The sequence below is a fragment of the Pundamilia nyererei genome, unplaced genomic scaffold (genome assembly GCF_000239375.1).
Source record: "Pundamilia nyererei isolate P.nyererei 1_Seehausen unplaced genomic scaffold, PunNye1.0 scaffold00070, whole genome shotgun sequence".
Taxonomy (NCBI): domain Eukaryota; kingdom Metazoa; phylum Chordata; class Actinopteri; order Cichliformes; family Cichlidae; genus Pundamilia; species Pundamilia nyererei.
In genome coordinates this window covers 175,360-189,412 of record NW_005187471.1, presented here as the reverse complement: position 1 = coordinate 189,412, position 14,053 = coordinate 175,360, and the positions used below count along the sequence as shown (strand labels likewise).

General features: G+C 39.3%; 2 protein-coding genes across 2 annotated transcripts; both read left to right on the top strand.

Moving 5' to 3' along the window:
- The first annotated feature begins 108 nt into the window (after nucleotides 1–108).
- On the top strand, nucleotides 109–7,657 carry hadhab (hydroxyacyl-CoA dehydrogenase trifunctional multienzyme complex subunit alpha b). Its single transcript, XM_005736552.2, has 20 exons — nucleotides 109–253; nucleotides 2,105–2,146; nucleotides 2,242–2,312; nucleotides 2,404–2,537; nucleotides 2,663–2,801; nucleotides 2,895–3,014; nucleotides 3,357–3,459; nucleotides 3,613–3,735; nucleotides 3,825–3,943; nucleotides 4,138–4,194; nucleotides 4,286–4,395; nucleotides 4,778–4,912; nucleotides 5,071–5,242; nucleotides 5,343–5,429; nucleotides 5,564–5,704; nucleotides 5,795–5,863; nucleotides 5,981–6,176; nucleotides 6,282–6,396; nucleotides 6,580–6,725; nucleotides 6,832–7,657. The coding sequence occupies exons 1-20, from the start codon at nucleotides 187–189 to the stop codon at nucleotides 6,975–6,977; spliced, it is 2,292 nt and encodes a 763-aa protein (XP_005736609.1). The 5' UTR covers nucleotides 109–186; the 3' UTR covers nucleotides 6,978–7,657.
- A 103-nt stretch (nucleotides 7,658–7,760) lies between these two features.
- On the top strand, nucleotides 7,761–14,029 carry kif3cb (kinesin family member 3Cb). The gene is made up of 8 exons (XM_005736551.1): nucleotides 7,761–9,508; nucleotides 9,618–9,719; nucleotides 9,803–9,925; nucleotides 10,204–10,322; nucleotides 10,838–10,954; nucleotides 11,659–11,773; nucleotides 12,757–12,932; nucleotides 13,219–14,029. Exons 1-8 carry the CDS (start codon nucleotides 8,111–8,113, stop codon nucleotides 13,367–13,369), a joined length of 2,301 nt encoding a protein of 766 aa, XP_005736608.1. The 5' UTR covers nucleotides 7,761–8,110; the 3' UTR covers nucleotides 13,370–14,029.
- The last annotated feature ends 24 nt before the right edge of the window (nucleotides 14,030–14,053 follow it).

The window sequence follows — 14,053 nt, the reverse complement described above, 5'->3', positions numbered from 1 at the left end:
TCCAATTACGTGCGAGTTCCTGAGATTTGACCAATGCTGTGGGGGTTTGTTGAAAGACAGCCAATAAGTACCTTGTCCGATTGACCGCTTTCAGGAAGTAGTACAAGTCTTGTTCTTCTCTTCTAAAGCACCTCCTAGTTAGCTAGCTTCCCTTCACGCCACCGCAGACTGACCTACGCTCCCAAGATGGCCGGTGTACGAGCTGTTGGTGTTCTCTCCAGACTCACATTAAGGAGATATAACGTTTTTACAGGTAGACTATACACTTGTTTCATGCAGACATTTTAAGCAAAGTCGGAAGAGAGAATGGCAGCGAGAGTCCAAATGTATTTAAGTGTCGTAAATGTATTAAATGTATAATTAGCTTGCGACTAGCTCTTATCGCCAATGAATGCCCTGCATAAACGTGTGGTAGTGCAGGTTAAATAACGCTAATTTTGCGTCAGTAAACGTATATCTCAATTAGAGTTTAACCAGAATTTCCAAGTGCGCGACACTCCTAAACCTTTAGCTCTGCAGCGAGAACACTTTTAAGCGCTAGCTAGCCTACTGCTACGGAATCCCATAAGTTAAAGTGGGAGTGGATCAAAGCTGTAAATCGATTTGCTTCACTTTTAAGCCTTACATTGTATTGATTAAGACAGTTCAGACTGAGATTTAAAGGCTTGTGTACAGTATTCTCAATTGTGATGACCGCGGTTTCTGTCCTACTGGTGAGGGGAGAATGTAGGTGAAAGGTCGCTGTGCACTGAGGTCACGGAAATGTTGTGTGAACGTCTCATATACATCAGATGTATTTAATGCACGAGGACATTCGGTTTAAGTTCCTTTTAAATATGACATTGACTCTTAAATCTGTACGCAAAAGATATTGTTTAAAATATTTCAAAATGTTTTAAAAACTGGTTATTCCATCTCGGATCATGACATTTTTTTCTGTTAGATCATTTCTTATTTGTCTTTTATGCCCCAAGATTTGAACATACATAATGCTTGTTGTGAAAGTTTAGCTTCACGCACGTATGTGTATATGTAGAAAGAGAGGTTTTTGTTATAGAAGGCCTGCCCATCCAGTTTCAGGCTTTTTTTCCCCCGCACATTGAAATCTGACGCCATTGAACATTAATATCTCAAAAACTATTAAAGGTAAAACCCTGAAATTCTTTCTTACTATAACATTGAAACAGAAGCTGTAACATGGGACAGATATATCTGCATTTTTAGTTCAAATATGAAAAAATAAATTTAAGCAGTCTTAGAAAGTGTTACATTTGAGCTCACACTAATATAAACCTTTATATAAAAAAGACAACGTGACTGTTTCTAAATAATATATACTTGTATTTCACGATTATGCAAAACAAAACTCCTATAATACTTTTGAACGTGAAATGAATAATCAACTTACTTAACTTTGGTGCAGGATTGAGCTAATATGACAAGTTATACAATAAAAAAGAAATATCTGTAGCTATTCCGGAAAAACAAAACTTGTGATTTTTCCAGATTTTACTCTAATTATAACTAAGAAAATGATTTTGTGAAATACATGCATATTTCATATCCTTTTCAATACATCCTATACCAACCATTTTGACATCTGCTACCCTGAAGGATTGTGTTAATTCAGGTTAAGTTTAACATATACCAAGAGATTTCAAGGGCTCAGAAAGTATAATGTAAATATTTTTCTACATAAAAAAATAAATGTATATTCGAGTAATTAACAGTAATAAAAGGGGGATTAGTAGCTTCTTTCGTGTAAGTAGTATTCCAAGGCCAAGACCCCTGGCTCTGATTGAACTTTATGGTAATATTTATATTCATGTACAAATACTACCTGAGAATTAACTTTGTGGGGAAAAAATGTTGGAAAAGGATTGGACCATTTTTCAAAAAAGTGCATCTTAAATGGATTTCCTATATAAAGCTAAAATTGAACAGCAATTAGTGTATTTATCCTAACTTTAGATCATAAAATTTTCAGGCAGATGGGACATGGATCAGCAGAAGTCATACAGAGATTTGTGATGGAAAAACCCAATAGTAAACTAACTTGGCACATAAACTAATAATGCACTGTCTTTTCCCTTGGTTTTTACAGGGCCATCTTATCGCTCCTTCTCAGTATCTCCTGCCATGCTAGGTAATTTCAGAACAATCATACTGTCAATCATCTGTATAAAAATATGTCAGACACTCGCTGAACCTAATTACACTCTCTTCTTTCTGTATTTGCAGCCCGAACACATGTGAACTATGAAGTCAAGGGAGACGTCGCTGTTGTACGGATTAATGACCCAAACTCAAAGGTGTGAGCTCAGTAACAGACAGTTAGTTTATTTTACAGTCTTGCATCGTGCAGGTTAAATGTACCGTAACTATAATTATGTTTCCCTCTAGGTCAACACACTGTCTATTCAAATGCAAAAAGAGATGACAGAGGTCATGAATGAAGTGTGGGAAAACAATGCCATTAACAGTGCTGTTCTTATCTCATCAAAGCCGGGATGTTTCATTGCAGGAGCTGATATCAAGTAAGCACAAACTCCTTAAGGGTGGTAGTGCAGACACAAAGCGTGACCCTAAAATGAGTGACGTCTCTGAATAATGAGTCCAAGTGGCTTGTCATTTTATTTAAAATATTCTACATCTGATTCAGTATGATCCAGGGCTGCAAAACCCCAGAAGAGGTTACCAAACTTTCTCAGGAAGGACAGAAAATGTTCGAGCAGATTGAAAAATCTCCAAAGCCCATTGTCGCTGCCATCAATGGTTCTTGCTTAGGAGGAGGCTTAGAGGTAAATAAGTGTTATTTTTAGCAGCTTGCTGTGTTTAACAGGGATCGATGATGATAATGTGTTCTCTAACCTGCTCTTTGTGTTGCATTTCAGTTTGCTATTGCCTGCCAGTACAGAGTTGCAACAAAGAGCAAAAAAACAGTTCTCGGGACTCCAGAGGTGATGCTGGGTCTTCTACCTGGAGCTGGTGGTACGCAAAGACTCCCCAAAATGGTTAGTACTGGAATTTATTCCCCAAATTGTCTTTGATTTTGTTGAACTTTATTCACTTAAAAAAGTGGCATTGAGGGAGATACTTGTGAAATAGCAGCAACGATGTTCTATATTGGCAAAGCTCTAATACAGAGCAGTCAGGTAATGCTCGTAATTGGTTTAAGCTGTTGGAGACTTTGCAGACTGATTATCACTCCAGTTCATCGTGTGCTGTTTTCTAGTGTGGACCACATTATAACCTCTATAAAAATTTAAAAAATGTATTAGTGTATTTTTCTTTCTCCACACATTAAATAGTGATGATTATTCAGTGCATTATTGATCTGCTTTCTTTACCTGTAGGTTGGCCTCCCCTCTGCTTTTGACATGATGCTGACAGGACGAAATATCAGAGCAGATAAAGCCAAGAAGATGAGGCTTGTTGACCAACTTGTAGATCCTCTAGGTAAAACTCTAATGCTACCCAAGTAAAATTAAAAAATGGTGAACATGTGGGTAATTTGAAGTATTATAATTTGCTGTAATCTGTGCAGTTTGGTAAGTATTTGAGTGTACGTTGTTCAGTCTGAGGATGAGATTATTTCTGTTTGTATTAAAGGACCAGGACTGAAGAGTCCAGAGGAAAGAACAATAGAATACCTTGAGGAAGTTGCCATTGAGTGTGCCAAAGGGATTGCCAACAAAAAGATTTCTCTTCGCAAAGAAAAGGGTACAATGCAGAGTAAGTTGTATTGGATTTGTTTATCATTTGATTCTGTAGTCACTCTTGCTTGTTTTATCGTAATAACATTTCTGTTCTTATCTCCATAGAGATTCAAGACTATGTTATGAGCTTCCCCTTTGTCCGGAATCAGATTTACAAAACGGTCCAAGGCAAAGTTATGAAGCAAAGCAAAGGACTTTATCCAGCACCCCTGAAAATCATCGAAGTAAGTAAAAGCGCCTTCTAATGAATATGTTTTAGGAAATACAGTGAAAGATATGAATAGTACAGAGAAGTCAAAGTCATGGCATCGCTTTTGGGTAAACCTTTCTCATGCAATCTGCACCTTTGGCTTCTATGACGAGATTTTTTTAAGAAAATAATATAACATTTTTATTATATATTTTTTCCTCCTCTTAGTGTGTGAAAACTGGAGTTGAACAAGGACCTGTTGCTGGATACTTAGCGGAGTCTCAGGTGAGGTTGTTTTCCTAAATTATTGGCACCCTAAATATTTACATTAATAAAATGTGTTTATAAATGGCATCAATATCCATGTTCCTCACAGAATTTTGGTCAGTTGGCTAAAACTTCAGAATCGGCAGCCCTGATTGGTCTGTACCATGGTCAGGTTGCATGCAAGAAGAATCGCTTTGGAACCCCTGAAAGAGAAGTGAAGTAAGTGTAATGCAGATGGGAAGGGAGTTAGAATATTTGCATCCAGCAATTTAAAAACAAAACAGCTTTATTTTATTTTGCTTTGTTTAAACATAAAGAATTTTAACGCAACTGGTAATTTGCCAGAAGTCAAAACAGAACTATAAACAAGCCAAAAGCTTTCAAAAAAAGTACAACCCACATGAACATTCCCAAGCAAGTCTTCCTCTTTTAATAATTAAAGTTGCTAATGTCCTGCCCTTGATATTTTTTTAATGAGTTTTAGTCCTGTGTGAATTCTTGCTGCTGATTTTTTTTTTTTTTTTTTTTTTTTTTAAATAATATGACACATTGACCCTCATGACAGTAAGTTAACATCTAGGTTGTCTTTCTTTACCACTAGCACTCTTGCCATCTTGGGAGCAGGTCTTATGGGAGCAGGTATTGCTCAAGTGAGCGTGGACAAAGGTGTGCATACAATCCTGAAAGACACCACAGTGGAAGGACTGGCAAGAGGCGAACAGCAGGTTTACAAAGGGTGAGCTCATTTCTATATCACCCAGCACCGAACCCGCCTCCTGATGGGAAATACAGTGGATGCAGTGACACAGCCATGATAAAATAACGGTCAGGTCACCTCTGGTAATGTTATAGCTTTTTTTGCTGACTCGTATGACTTCTTTCTTTTAAAACAAGGCTCAATGATAAGACTAAAAAGAAGAGCATTACATCGTTTGAGAGAGACTCTATACTGTCTAACCTGACTGGCCAGTTGGACTACAAGGGTTTTGAAAAGGCCGACATGGTTATTGAAGCTGTGTTTGAAGACATAAACATCAAGCATAAAGTTATAAAGGAGGTGGAAGCTGTGAGTATAATTTTTTTTAAACCATGTGATTTATACTTGGTTTGTAAGCATTTGTAGCACTAACTGTAACTTTGAGCTGTGATCTTGCTTTTGTCCTCAGGTGATCCCCCCTCACTGCATATTTGCCAGCAACACATCTGCTCTGCCCATAAAGGACATCGCAGCTGCCAGCAAAAGACCAGAAAAGGTCTGTACTTGAGTTTAACTTCCTAAGATCCACCTTTCAAATAATGCTGTATATAAAAATCCATAAAAATGGTGCTGATGTTGACCTAACCTGAAATCAGAAAGTTTTGATTTGTTTTATTTCTCCATTCTTAGGTGATTGGAATGCACTACTTCTCTCCAGTGGACAAGATGCAGCTCCTTGAAATTATAACCACTGATAAGACATCAAAGGACACCACTGCCTCCGCTGTGGCAGTTGGCCTGAAGCAAGGAAAAGTCATCATAGTTGTTGGGGTGAGATTTGGCGCCATGTGTGTTCTTTCCCCTCTTAGTTTAAACTAAAACTAACAATGGTTTAACTTAAAATGTAACATGTTTTTGCAGGATGGACCCGGATTCTACACAACAAGATGCCTGGCTCCCATGTTGGCTGAGGCAGTGCGATTACTTCAGGTTAGTGTTGTTCCAGTAACAAATTCCAGCTCGGAGTTCAGTGCTGACTGCTGTAAATGATGTAACAGCATCAATATTTAATAGAGAATATGTTAATTTATCTTTCCGCATTTACAGGAAGGTGTTGACCCCAAGAAACTGGATGCACTCACCACAGGTTTTGGGTTCCCCGTGGGTTTGGCCACACTGGCTGATGAAGTTGGCATTGACGTTGCAGCCCATGTGGCAGAGGACCTTGGGAAAGCTTTTGGCTCCCGCTTTGGTGGTGGAAATGTGGAGGTTTTGAAGACTATGGTGGACCTTGGATTCAAGGGTATGTACTTGACTTCTTACTGAAATATGGTGAGTGACTTAAGGGCTTAAGTTTTAATTTTACTTAATTCTCAATTGTGTTAATGTTTTCTTTATTATTCTCAAGGCCGCAAATCAGGAAAGGGTTGCTACGTCTACCAGCCAGGAACTAAAGTCAGAGATGTGAACCCGGATATTGGAGACATTCTTGAGAAATATAAGTTGACACCAAACCCCTCTGTGTAAGTTGACAGTTATAGAGGTAGTAGTAGTAAAAGGACATTCAGTTCAGACTTTTCTTATTTAAAGAAAAAAAGGGGGGGGGGGGAGAAAGTGCTATCATTGCAGGTCTAAATCTAAAAGTTCATGCAGTGTTCTACTTGCTTCTTGAGGTTGGGATGTTTAACCACTCGTGTTTCTCACAGTTCATCAGACTCTGAAGTGCAGTACAGACTTGTCTCTCGGTTTGTCAACGAAGCTGTGATGTGTTTGCAAGAAGGTATTTTGAACAACCCCTTGGAAGGAGACATCGGAGCAGTGTTTGGTCTTGGATTCCCCCCCTGCCTTGGAGGTCAGATTTGATTGCAAAGACATTTCACAACTGAATACTCATCTTGCAGTTACTCCTGTTTAATGTATGTAATACTAATATTTCTCATACATCTTGCTGCTTCCAGGACCTTTCCGTTTCGTGGACAGCTTTGGTGCTGACAAACTGGTGAACAAGATGAGGCAATACGAGGCCGTCTACGGGAATCAGTTTGCACCATGCCAGCTTCTACTGGACCATGCAAAAGATTCCAGCAAGAAATTTCACAAGTGACCGAATCACCATGCTGTGCCAGTAGCTAATAGTAAAAACTCCAGCCTGCCATTTGAATGTGCCTAACATTTATATCGGTATAGGGTGGGGAAACGCACTGAGTCTAAACCTTGACCTAACCTTAAGTAATGCTGTTTAATGTAATAGTCCTACAGTAAATTCTGCCTTCATGAAATTTGTAATGTTCTGTTTTTTAATGTGTTTTAAAGTGGTGTAGTTTTGTGATTATTTGACAGGATGCAATCTGAGGTGTGTTGAATTCTTTCCCACGGTGTGTGTGTGCACAAAATCATCCCAAATGATCATAAAACACAATCAATACCTCTTTAAAACTGTCAGAAAAACTGGAACATTTCCATCTTCATGGAGATCAGACTGCATTGGTTTTTGTTAGGTCTATCTAATAAACTGGCAACGGATGATCTAAAATTGAAGTTGTTTTTTATCATTAACAAAAAAAAATGCATAGGTGTGTTAGGGGCTAATTATTTACACATTGCATATGTAAAAACACTGTAGATGTAAAATAAACGGCTCCAAATGGTAACAATGAAATTCCTCTATAATGAATGTCTACAAGTATGTTTCAGCGAATGCCTTTTCATTCTTTTTTCTACGTGGAAGATTTTCTGGTTTGGTCTGGACAATGTGATGTGAAATAAAAGCTTGAATGAAATAAACCTGCGTTGTCTTTTGCAAGGTGCGTTCACGTCCTGCTTAGATGGGAAACGAGCCGCGTCTGTGGGCCACAAGGTTTGCTGAAATCTAATTCGTTGCGCAAGTCACATGTCTTATTTTCATTGTCCGCAGAGCAGGGTGTGTACCGGGGACGTGTGGGCTGGGTCTGGATGGATGGATATTCTGTGGGGTTTTTTCCCCTTTTCATCAGCCTCCTCTACAAGCTTGTGACATCGCCTCTTTTCTGAGAGATGCTCGGGGCGGAGGAGACGCTGCGGTCATCGGTGGGTGATGAAAGCGGCTCACATAAGGCGTGTCTGACTTGTTTGCCTTTCTTCACTAAATAAAATGGGAGTTGCTGCACCTGTACGGAGAAGAGAAATTATGTGGACTCAGCGCGAGATAATTGCTTTTTTAACGTGGTGAGGGGATGTTAGCTTTTTTTTTAAGATAAAATGTCCAAAACCAAACATTGTGAGGCGGTCAGGGTAGTGGTCCGCTGCCGGCCGTTCAGCAGGAGAGAAGAGATAGCGGGGTCTGAAAACATTTTAGAGATTGATGACAAACTGGGGCAGATCACCATCAGGAACCCGAAGGCACCACCTGATGAGCCAATGAAAGTATTCACGTTTGATTCTGTTTACGGATGGAATTCAAAGCAAAGCGACATTTATGACGATGCGGTGAGACCTTTGGTGGAGTCCGTCCTCCAAGGCTTCAACGGGACTATATTTGCTTACGGACAAACTGGGACAGGTAAAACCCACACCATGCAAGGGGTTTCAAACGACCCAGAGAGGAGAGGTGTCATACCTAATTCATTTCAGCACATTTTCACACAAATATCCAGAACCCAGAATCAGAAATACCTGGTGAGGTCATCCTATCTCGAGATCTACCAGGAGGAAATCCGAGACCTGCTGTGCAAAGATAACAACAGGAAACTGGAACTTAAAGAAAGCCCAGACTTTGGCGTGTATGTTAAAGACCTGTCTTCAGTGGTGACCAAGAATGCCACAGAGATTGAACATGTGATGAACATAGGCAACCAGTCCAGGTCTGTGGGATTCACCAACATGAATGAACGCAGCTCTAGGTCTCATGCAATTTTTGTCATCACTGTGGAGTGCAGCGAAGTAGGGCCAGACGGTGAGGACCACATCCGAGTTGGGAAGCTGAACATGGTTGACCTGGCTGGCAGCGAGCGCCAGAGCAAGACAGGCGCCAAGGGGAAGCGTCTGAAGGAAGCTGCCAAAATCAACCTGTCCCTTTCTGCGCTGGGGAATGTCATTTCAGCTCTGGTGGATGGGAAGAGCACCCATGTCCCGTACAGAGACTCCAAACTGACCCGCTTGCTCCAGGACTCCCTGGGTGGCAATGCAAAGACTGTCATGATAGCAACAGTGGGGCCTTCGCACAAGAATTTTGATGAATCCCAGGCCACGCTGAGATACGCCAGCAGAGCCAAGAAAATAAAGAACAAACCACGGATTAATGAGGACCCCAAAGATGCCCTGCTGAGGGAGTTTCAGGAGGAGATCGCACGCTTGAAAGCTCAGCTAGAGGAGCGGGGGATGCTCGCAAAAGAGAGAAGAAGGAGGAGGAATAGCAAAAGATTGAGTAAAAGTTTGGCTGGCATGGAGGAGGACGTCCTTAGAGAGAGGGATGCTGATGTGTGGAAGACTGTGGAAGAGGAACCAGATGGGAACTTGAAAGATGCAGGTGACATCCCAATAGTCCTGGCTTGCCAGGGAAGCAGTGAAAAGCTAAAGCACCTGAATGAAAACAGAATAAGCGTGGAGGACATGCAGTGGGATCAAGATTCTGTGGAGAAGATCATAGAGAAATATAAGGTATTGTAAGTGTGAAACCAGTGAATTAATCAGTAAAATTTCAGATTAACGAGACACTGGTGGAACAAAAGAAATCTGCATAAATAATTAATTGCATCTTTGTTCACAGGCCATGGAGAGCAAACTGTTAGTTGGGGGAAAGACTATAATCGATCACACCAATGAACAACAAAAAATGCTTGAGCAGAAGAGACAAGAAATTGCAGAACAGGTTATTAATTGCGTCTAAAATCAAATCAATAATAAAGAAACTTTTTTGTTGCTTTTATTCAGCTTGGAATGTTTAATTTGCAGATAAGACAAGAGCGAGAGATCCAACAGCAGATGATGCTGCAGGATGAGGAGACCGTGGAAATGAAAGAAACATACTCCTCCCTGCAGCAGGAGATCGAACTTAAGACAAAGAAGCTGAAAAGAGTAAGATGACTCACCCACTAATGCGTCCCAATGGCATTATTGGAAAATCAATTAACTATTAGTCTTATTTACTATAAACAATCCTTTTTACACAGACAATGTCAGTAAAATACTTAGTACAGATTAGCCATTGTTATTGTGCGCTTAAATTTGAGGTTTTAATGACTTTTCTTGTGCGGGGGTATTTTACATTTGCATAAACCATCACTGTTTTCATGCAAACATTTTGCTACTCCAGGTTTCGTGATGCAGACCTCTGTTCTGTCCTTTCTGTACAGTTGTGTACCAAACTACAGGTACTGAAGAGAGAGATGAAAGAAATCATTGACGAACACATCACAACAAGACAGGAACTTGAACAGACGCAGAATGAGCTCACCCGAGAGCTCAAGTACAAGTAAGTAGTACATAAAACATACATGATGGAATTTTTCTTTTTAGAAAGAAAGAAGAAAGAAATCCACCCAATTTTGGTTATAATGCATTTTTATTTGATAAACTAATAAACTTTTTCATGAGTTGGGGTCTTTAGCGTTGTTCTTTCTTAGTCATTAGGAATGCAAATTATTCATGCATGCTTGTAACCAAGATAATATTTTTTGTTGTTCATTGGTGCAACTTGTTTTAGACCTCACCTGGATATATACAATCTAAGCTTTTAAATTTTACGCCATCATTGAGGTGTCTTCCTGTTATACTGTATCACTATAATATCATTAATATATATCAAGTTAAACAGATGTCTCACCTTCATTCAAAACAACAATTATCTAAAGGTACTCTAAGACTATCCTAATGAAACACACATATGCCCAAGTTTTTTGTTTCCATTTTACACCATTTTATACAGGAATTTAATTTGTATTATTTTGGCTGATTTCAATTTGCACCCGCTTGTCTTCTGTATTACAGATATCTCTTGATTGAGAATTTTATACCTCCCGAGGAAAAGAACAAAATTATAAATAGGCTGTACTTTGACAGCGAGGAGGACCAGTGGAGACTCCAACCAGTTATTCCATCAGAGAGGTCAGTAAATTAAATATCTGTATCTGTAAATGGTACATTAAAGAAAGAACATTCTCATAAAGAAATTGTGAGCACGCAAGAAATCCATCACTGAAACAGAAAAACACCAGCCGCTGTGTACCTGGAATGTGTAAGGTTTTAAATAAGGGATACACATGTGCTTTTTCTACTGTAGCTATTAGAGTTCTTTTGATCTGCATGCTTTACACTTAAATGCACCTGCACATTTCTTTTCTATGGGCTCTCAATCAACCCCCTGGAAAATATAGGAATTAAGTAACAGAAGCACATAACCAGAAAAGTGGATCTGGCCAAAAGATATTTTAGCACTTCATATACTGACTATATTGATAGAATTTGTGTCTAAATTATAACATCTAACAGCATATCTGGTATTTTTCAGCCACAATAATTTTAGCTACCACTGGGAGTCACTAAAGTAAAAAAAAAAAATCCTTCACATGAAAATGGCTCTGGTCTTAAGGATTACAGATAATGATATATTATGAATTCTCATGAATCTGGTGTATTTTTATTTCCTAACCTGGGACATTTGCCATGTTGAGAAATATTGCTACAAGCTAATTAGCTGGCTATCTATGGGGAACATGGGTCTCAAAAAGGTTTACATCTCAGGTGACATCCACCCTAAGTGTATTTAACTGCAGAAATTCATCCTTTCCTATGTTTTTTTTTTTTTCCAGTACACCCACTCAGGTCAGGAGAAGGCCTCTCTCAGCTTTGGGTTACAAGAGGCCAGTCAGCCAATATGCACAGATGGCTGTTGCCACAGCTACCGGGGCCCCATCTCGATACCAGGTCAGTGTTTGGAAATTCACAAGGCCAGTTGGCAGAAACAGCAGCGAAACAGGGAAGTTGTGATCTAATTTCCATTTTCATGTTCACAACCACCAACCTTTGCTGAAGGATGCGGAGACCATTGTAGCCATGGAAACTATTCACAGATTTAACTTTCGCATCTTTAGCCAGTGAGCCATTATTGTAAGAAAGCATACAGTTTACATTTCAGAAGAATCACTCATCACTCTATGGCTGTTTAATGTTTCATGTTTTATCAGTGTTAAGATACTGTTAATAAGACATTAAAGAGCAGAAGCTTTACAACAGAAGCCTTTACTGGAAAGGGAGAAAACTATTTGCATAAAATGATGGAAGGTTTTTGGTGTGCAACAGTTGCAGACCATTTTTGAATCGCAAAGAATTTGGCTGGGTCCAAACTTTTAACTCTGCATCTAGGCATCACTTCAGCTAATTCATGTCACTGGATTGGATCTATGTCTGTGGCGTTGGTGTTTTATGGAGTCTTTTTAATGCAGTTGTCTGGTAAATATTATAGCTGTCTGATTAAGTGTACTAACATACTGTTAGAAATATCTGATTACCTGATAGCCATCTTGTTTAAATATAGACAGGTATTTTACAGCAGTGGTCTTTAACACCGGGTTCTCAGTTCAAATACACTCACGGCAGGGAAGACCAGTCAGCACCATGGAAGAGTCTAACACTGATTTCAGGCTGTGCAGTACAACCAAGGAGTAATAACCACCATAGGGATCATATTGATATCCTTATATCCAGCAAAACGAATATTTTTATAAGGATTGCATCAGTGTCAGTGTAACCCAACATTAGACTGAGCTGGGATATCTTGGTCTCTTGTGACTGTTCAGATTAAATCTAATGTGCTTCTCCATGGAAACTGGCTTAGAGTGGAGGCTGGATTTTTTTGTGCAAGTAAATGTGTTTTTTAACTACATTTTTATTGTTGTATATCCTTACAGGCTGAGAACATCATGCTTTTGGAGTTAGACATGTCTCCCCCAACCATGTTCATGTTAAATCTTGATGGTACTCACCTGGAGAGAGCCTTTACACCGAGGCTAATACACGATCCCCTGGCAAATGTTTTCTTTAGAGAAAGGACTGCATCACCAATGGTCAGGAAATCTAAGTCCTGGTAAGAGAACAGCAAGTAGATAATTTCTTTATTTATGGCTCTAACTGAATTTTGCAGCAAAATTTTAGAAGAATAATTTTGTAATTTTGTCTTCAGTTTTCCTCTTTAATAAATTGGATTTCCTGAAAACATGTCCATGCACTTTACCATACATTGCACCATTCTGCTTTAAATACAATTCACATATTTTGTTTTGTTTTTTTATATCTCACCTATTAAATCTTGTGCATCATTCTGTGATATTAAAGATTAAAATATAGTCAGTGGTTTTTGCAATGGTTTGCAGGTATCAGGCACCACAAGCAGCATCTGTCACATCATCTTCTTCGTCCACCACTCTGACATCAGAACTTCAGAACTTCTCTCCGTCTCAGCGACAAAGACCTTCCTCAGCTGCCTATCTTCCACTGGGAAGTCCAACTCAGACAAGCCCCTGATTTATGTCGATTACACCTGCACTGTAGGGCCGGCCTTAATTAATGGTGGCACCAGTAACGTCTGGGAGAGATGGGGGGGTGGCTATATGTCTTGACTTTAGATTGCTTTAAGTTCTCTTATGCAAAACGGTGAAGTAAGCATGTTTTCAGCTTAACCCAGAAGTTAACCTTTATTGATTTTTTTCAAATGCCTGACTCTTAAAAGTGATAGTTTGCTGTTTGTCTTAATAAGATTTGGCTTTTTTCTTTGTTGCCTAAGCCATGCAATTTTCTTGGCTTACACTGCCCTATCAAAATAGCACAGACGAGGCTTCCAGGCTTTTTTCAGCTAATAGGGGTGTATTTTAGTCCAGTTTGTATTTACTGAATCTGTCCCCCACCCCCAATAAGAACACTTAAATACTTCTTTTTTTTTTCTGTTTAGCCATATATCAGTCTTTGCCAAAACACTGAAGGGTAATGGAGGTGGGGGGAGTGTCTGCAAGACCACTTTGGTTTAGCCTGTATGCTTGATGAATTGTTGCTTCAGTTTGTAGCCAGTGTAATTGTAAGCCAAAAATGTGAAGAAAGCTTGCAGTGCTCTCTATATCAGCTGCCTTATTTTTTCATAGTTGTGAAATTGTGCAAAGTCCATTTGCTTACACATGAAAATAAAGAGACTTAAACAGTCTTAAACTCATTATT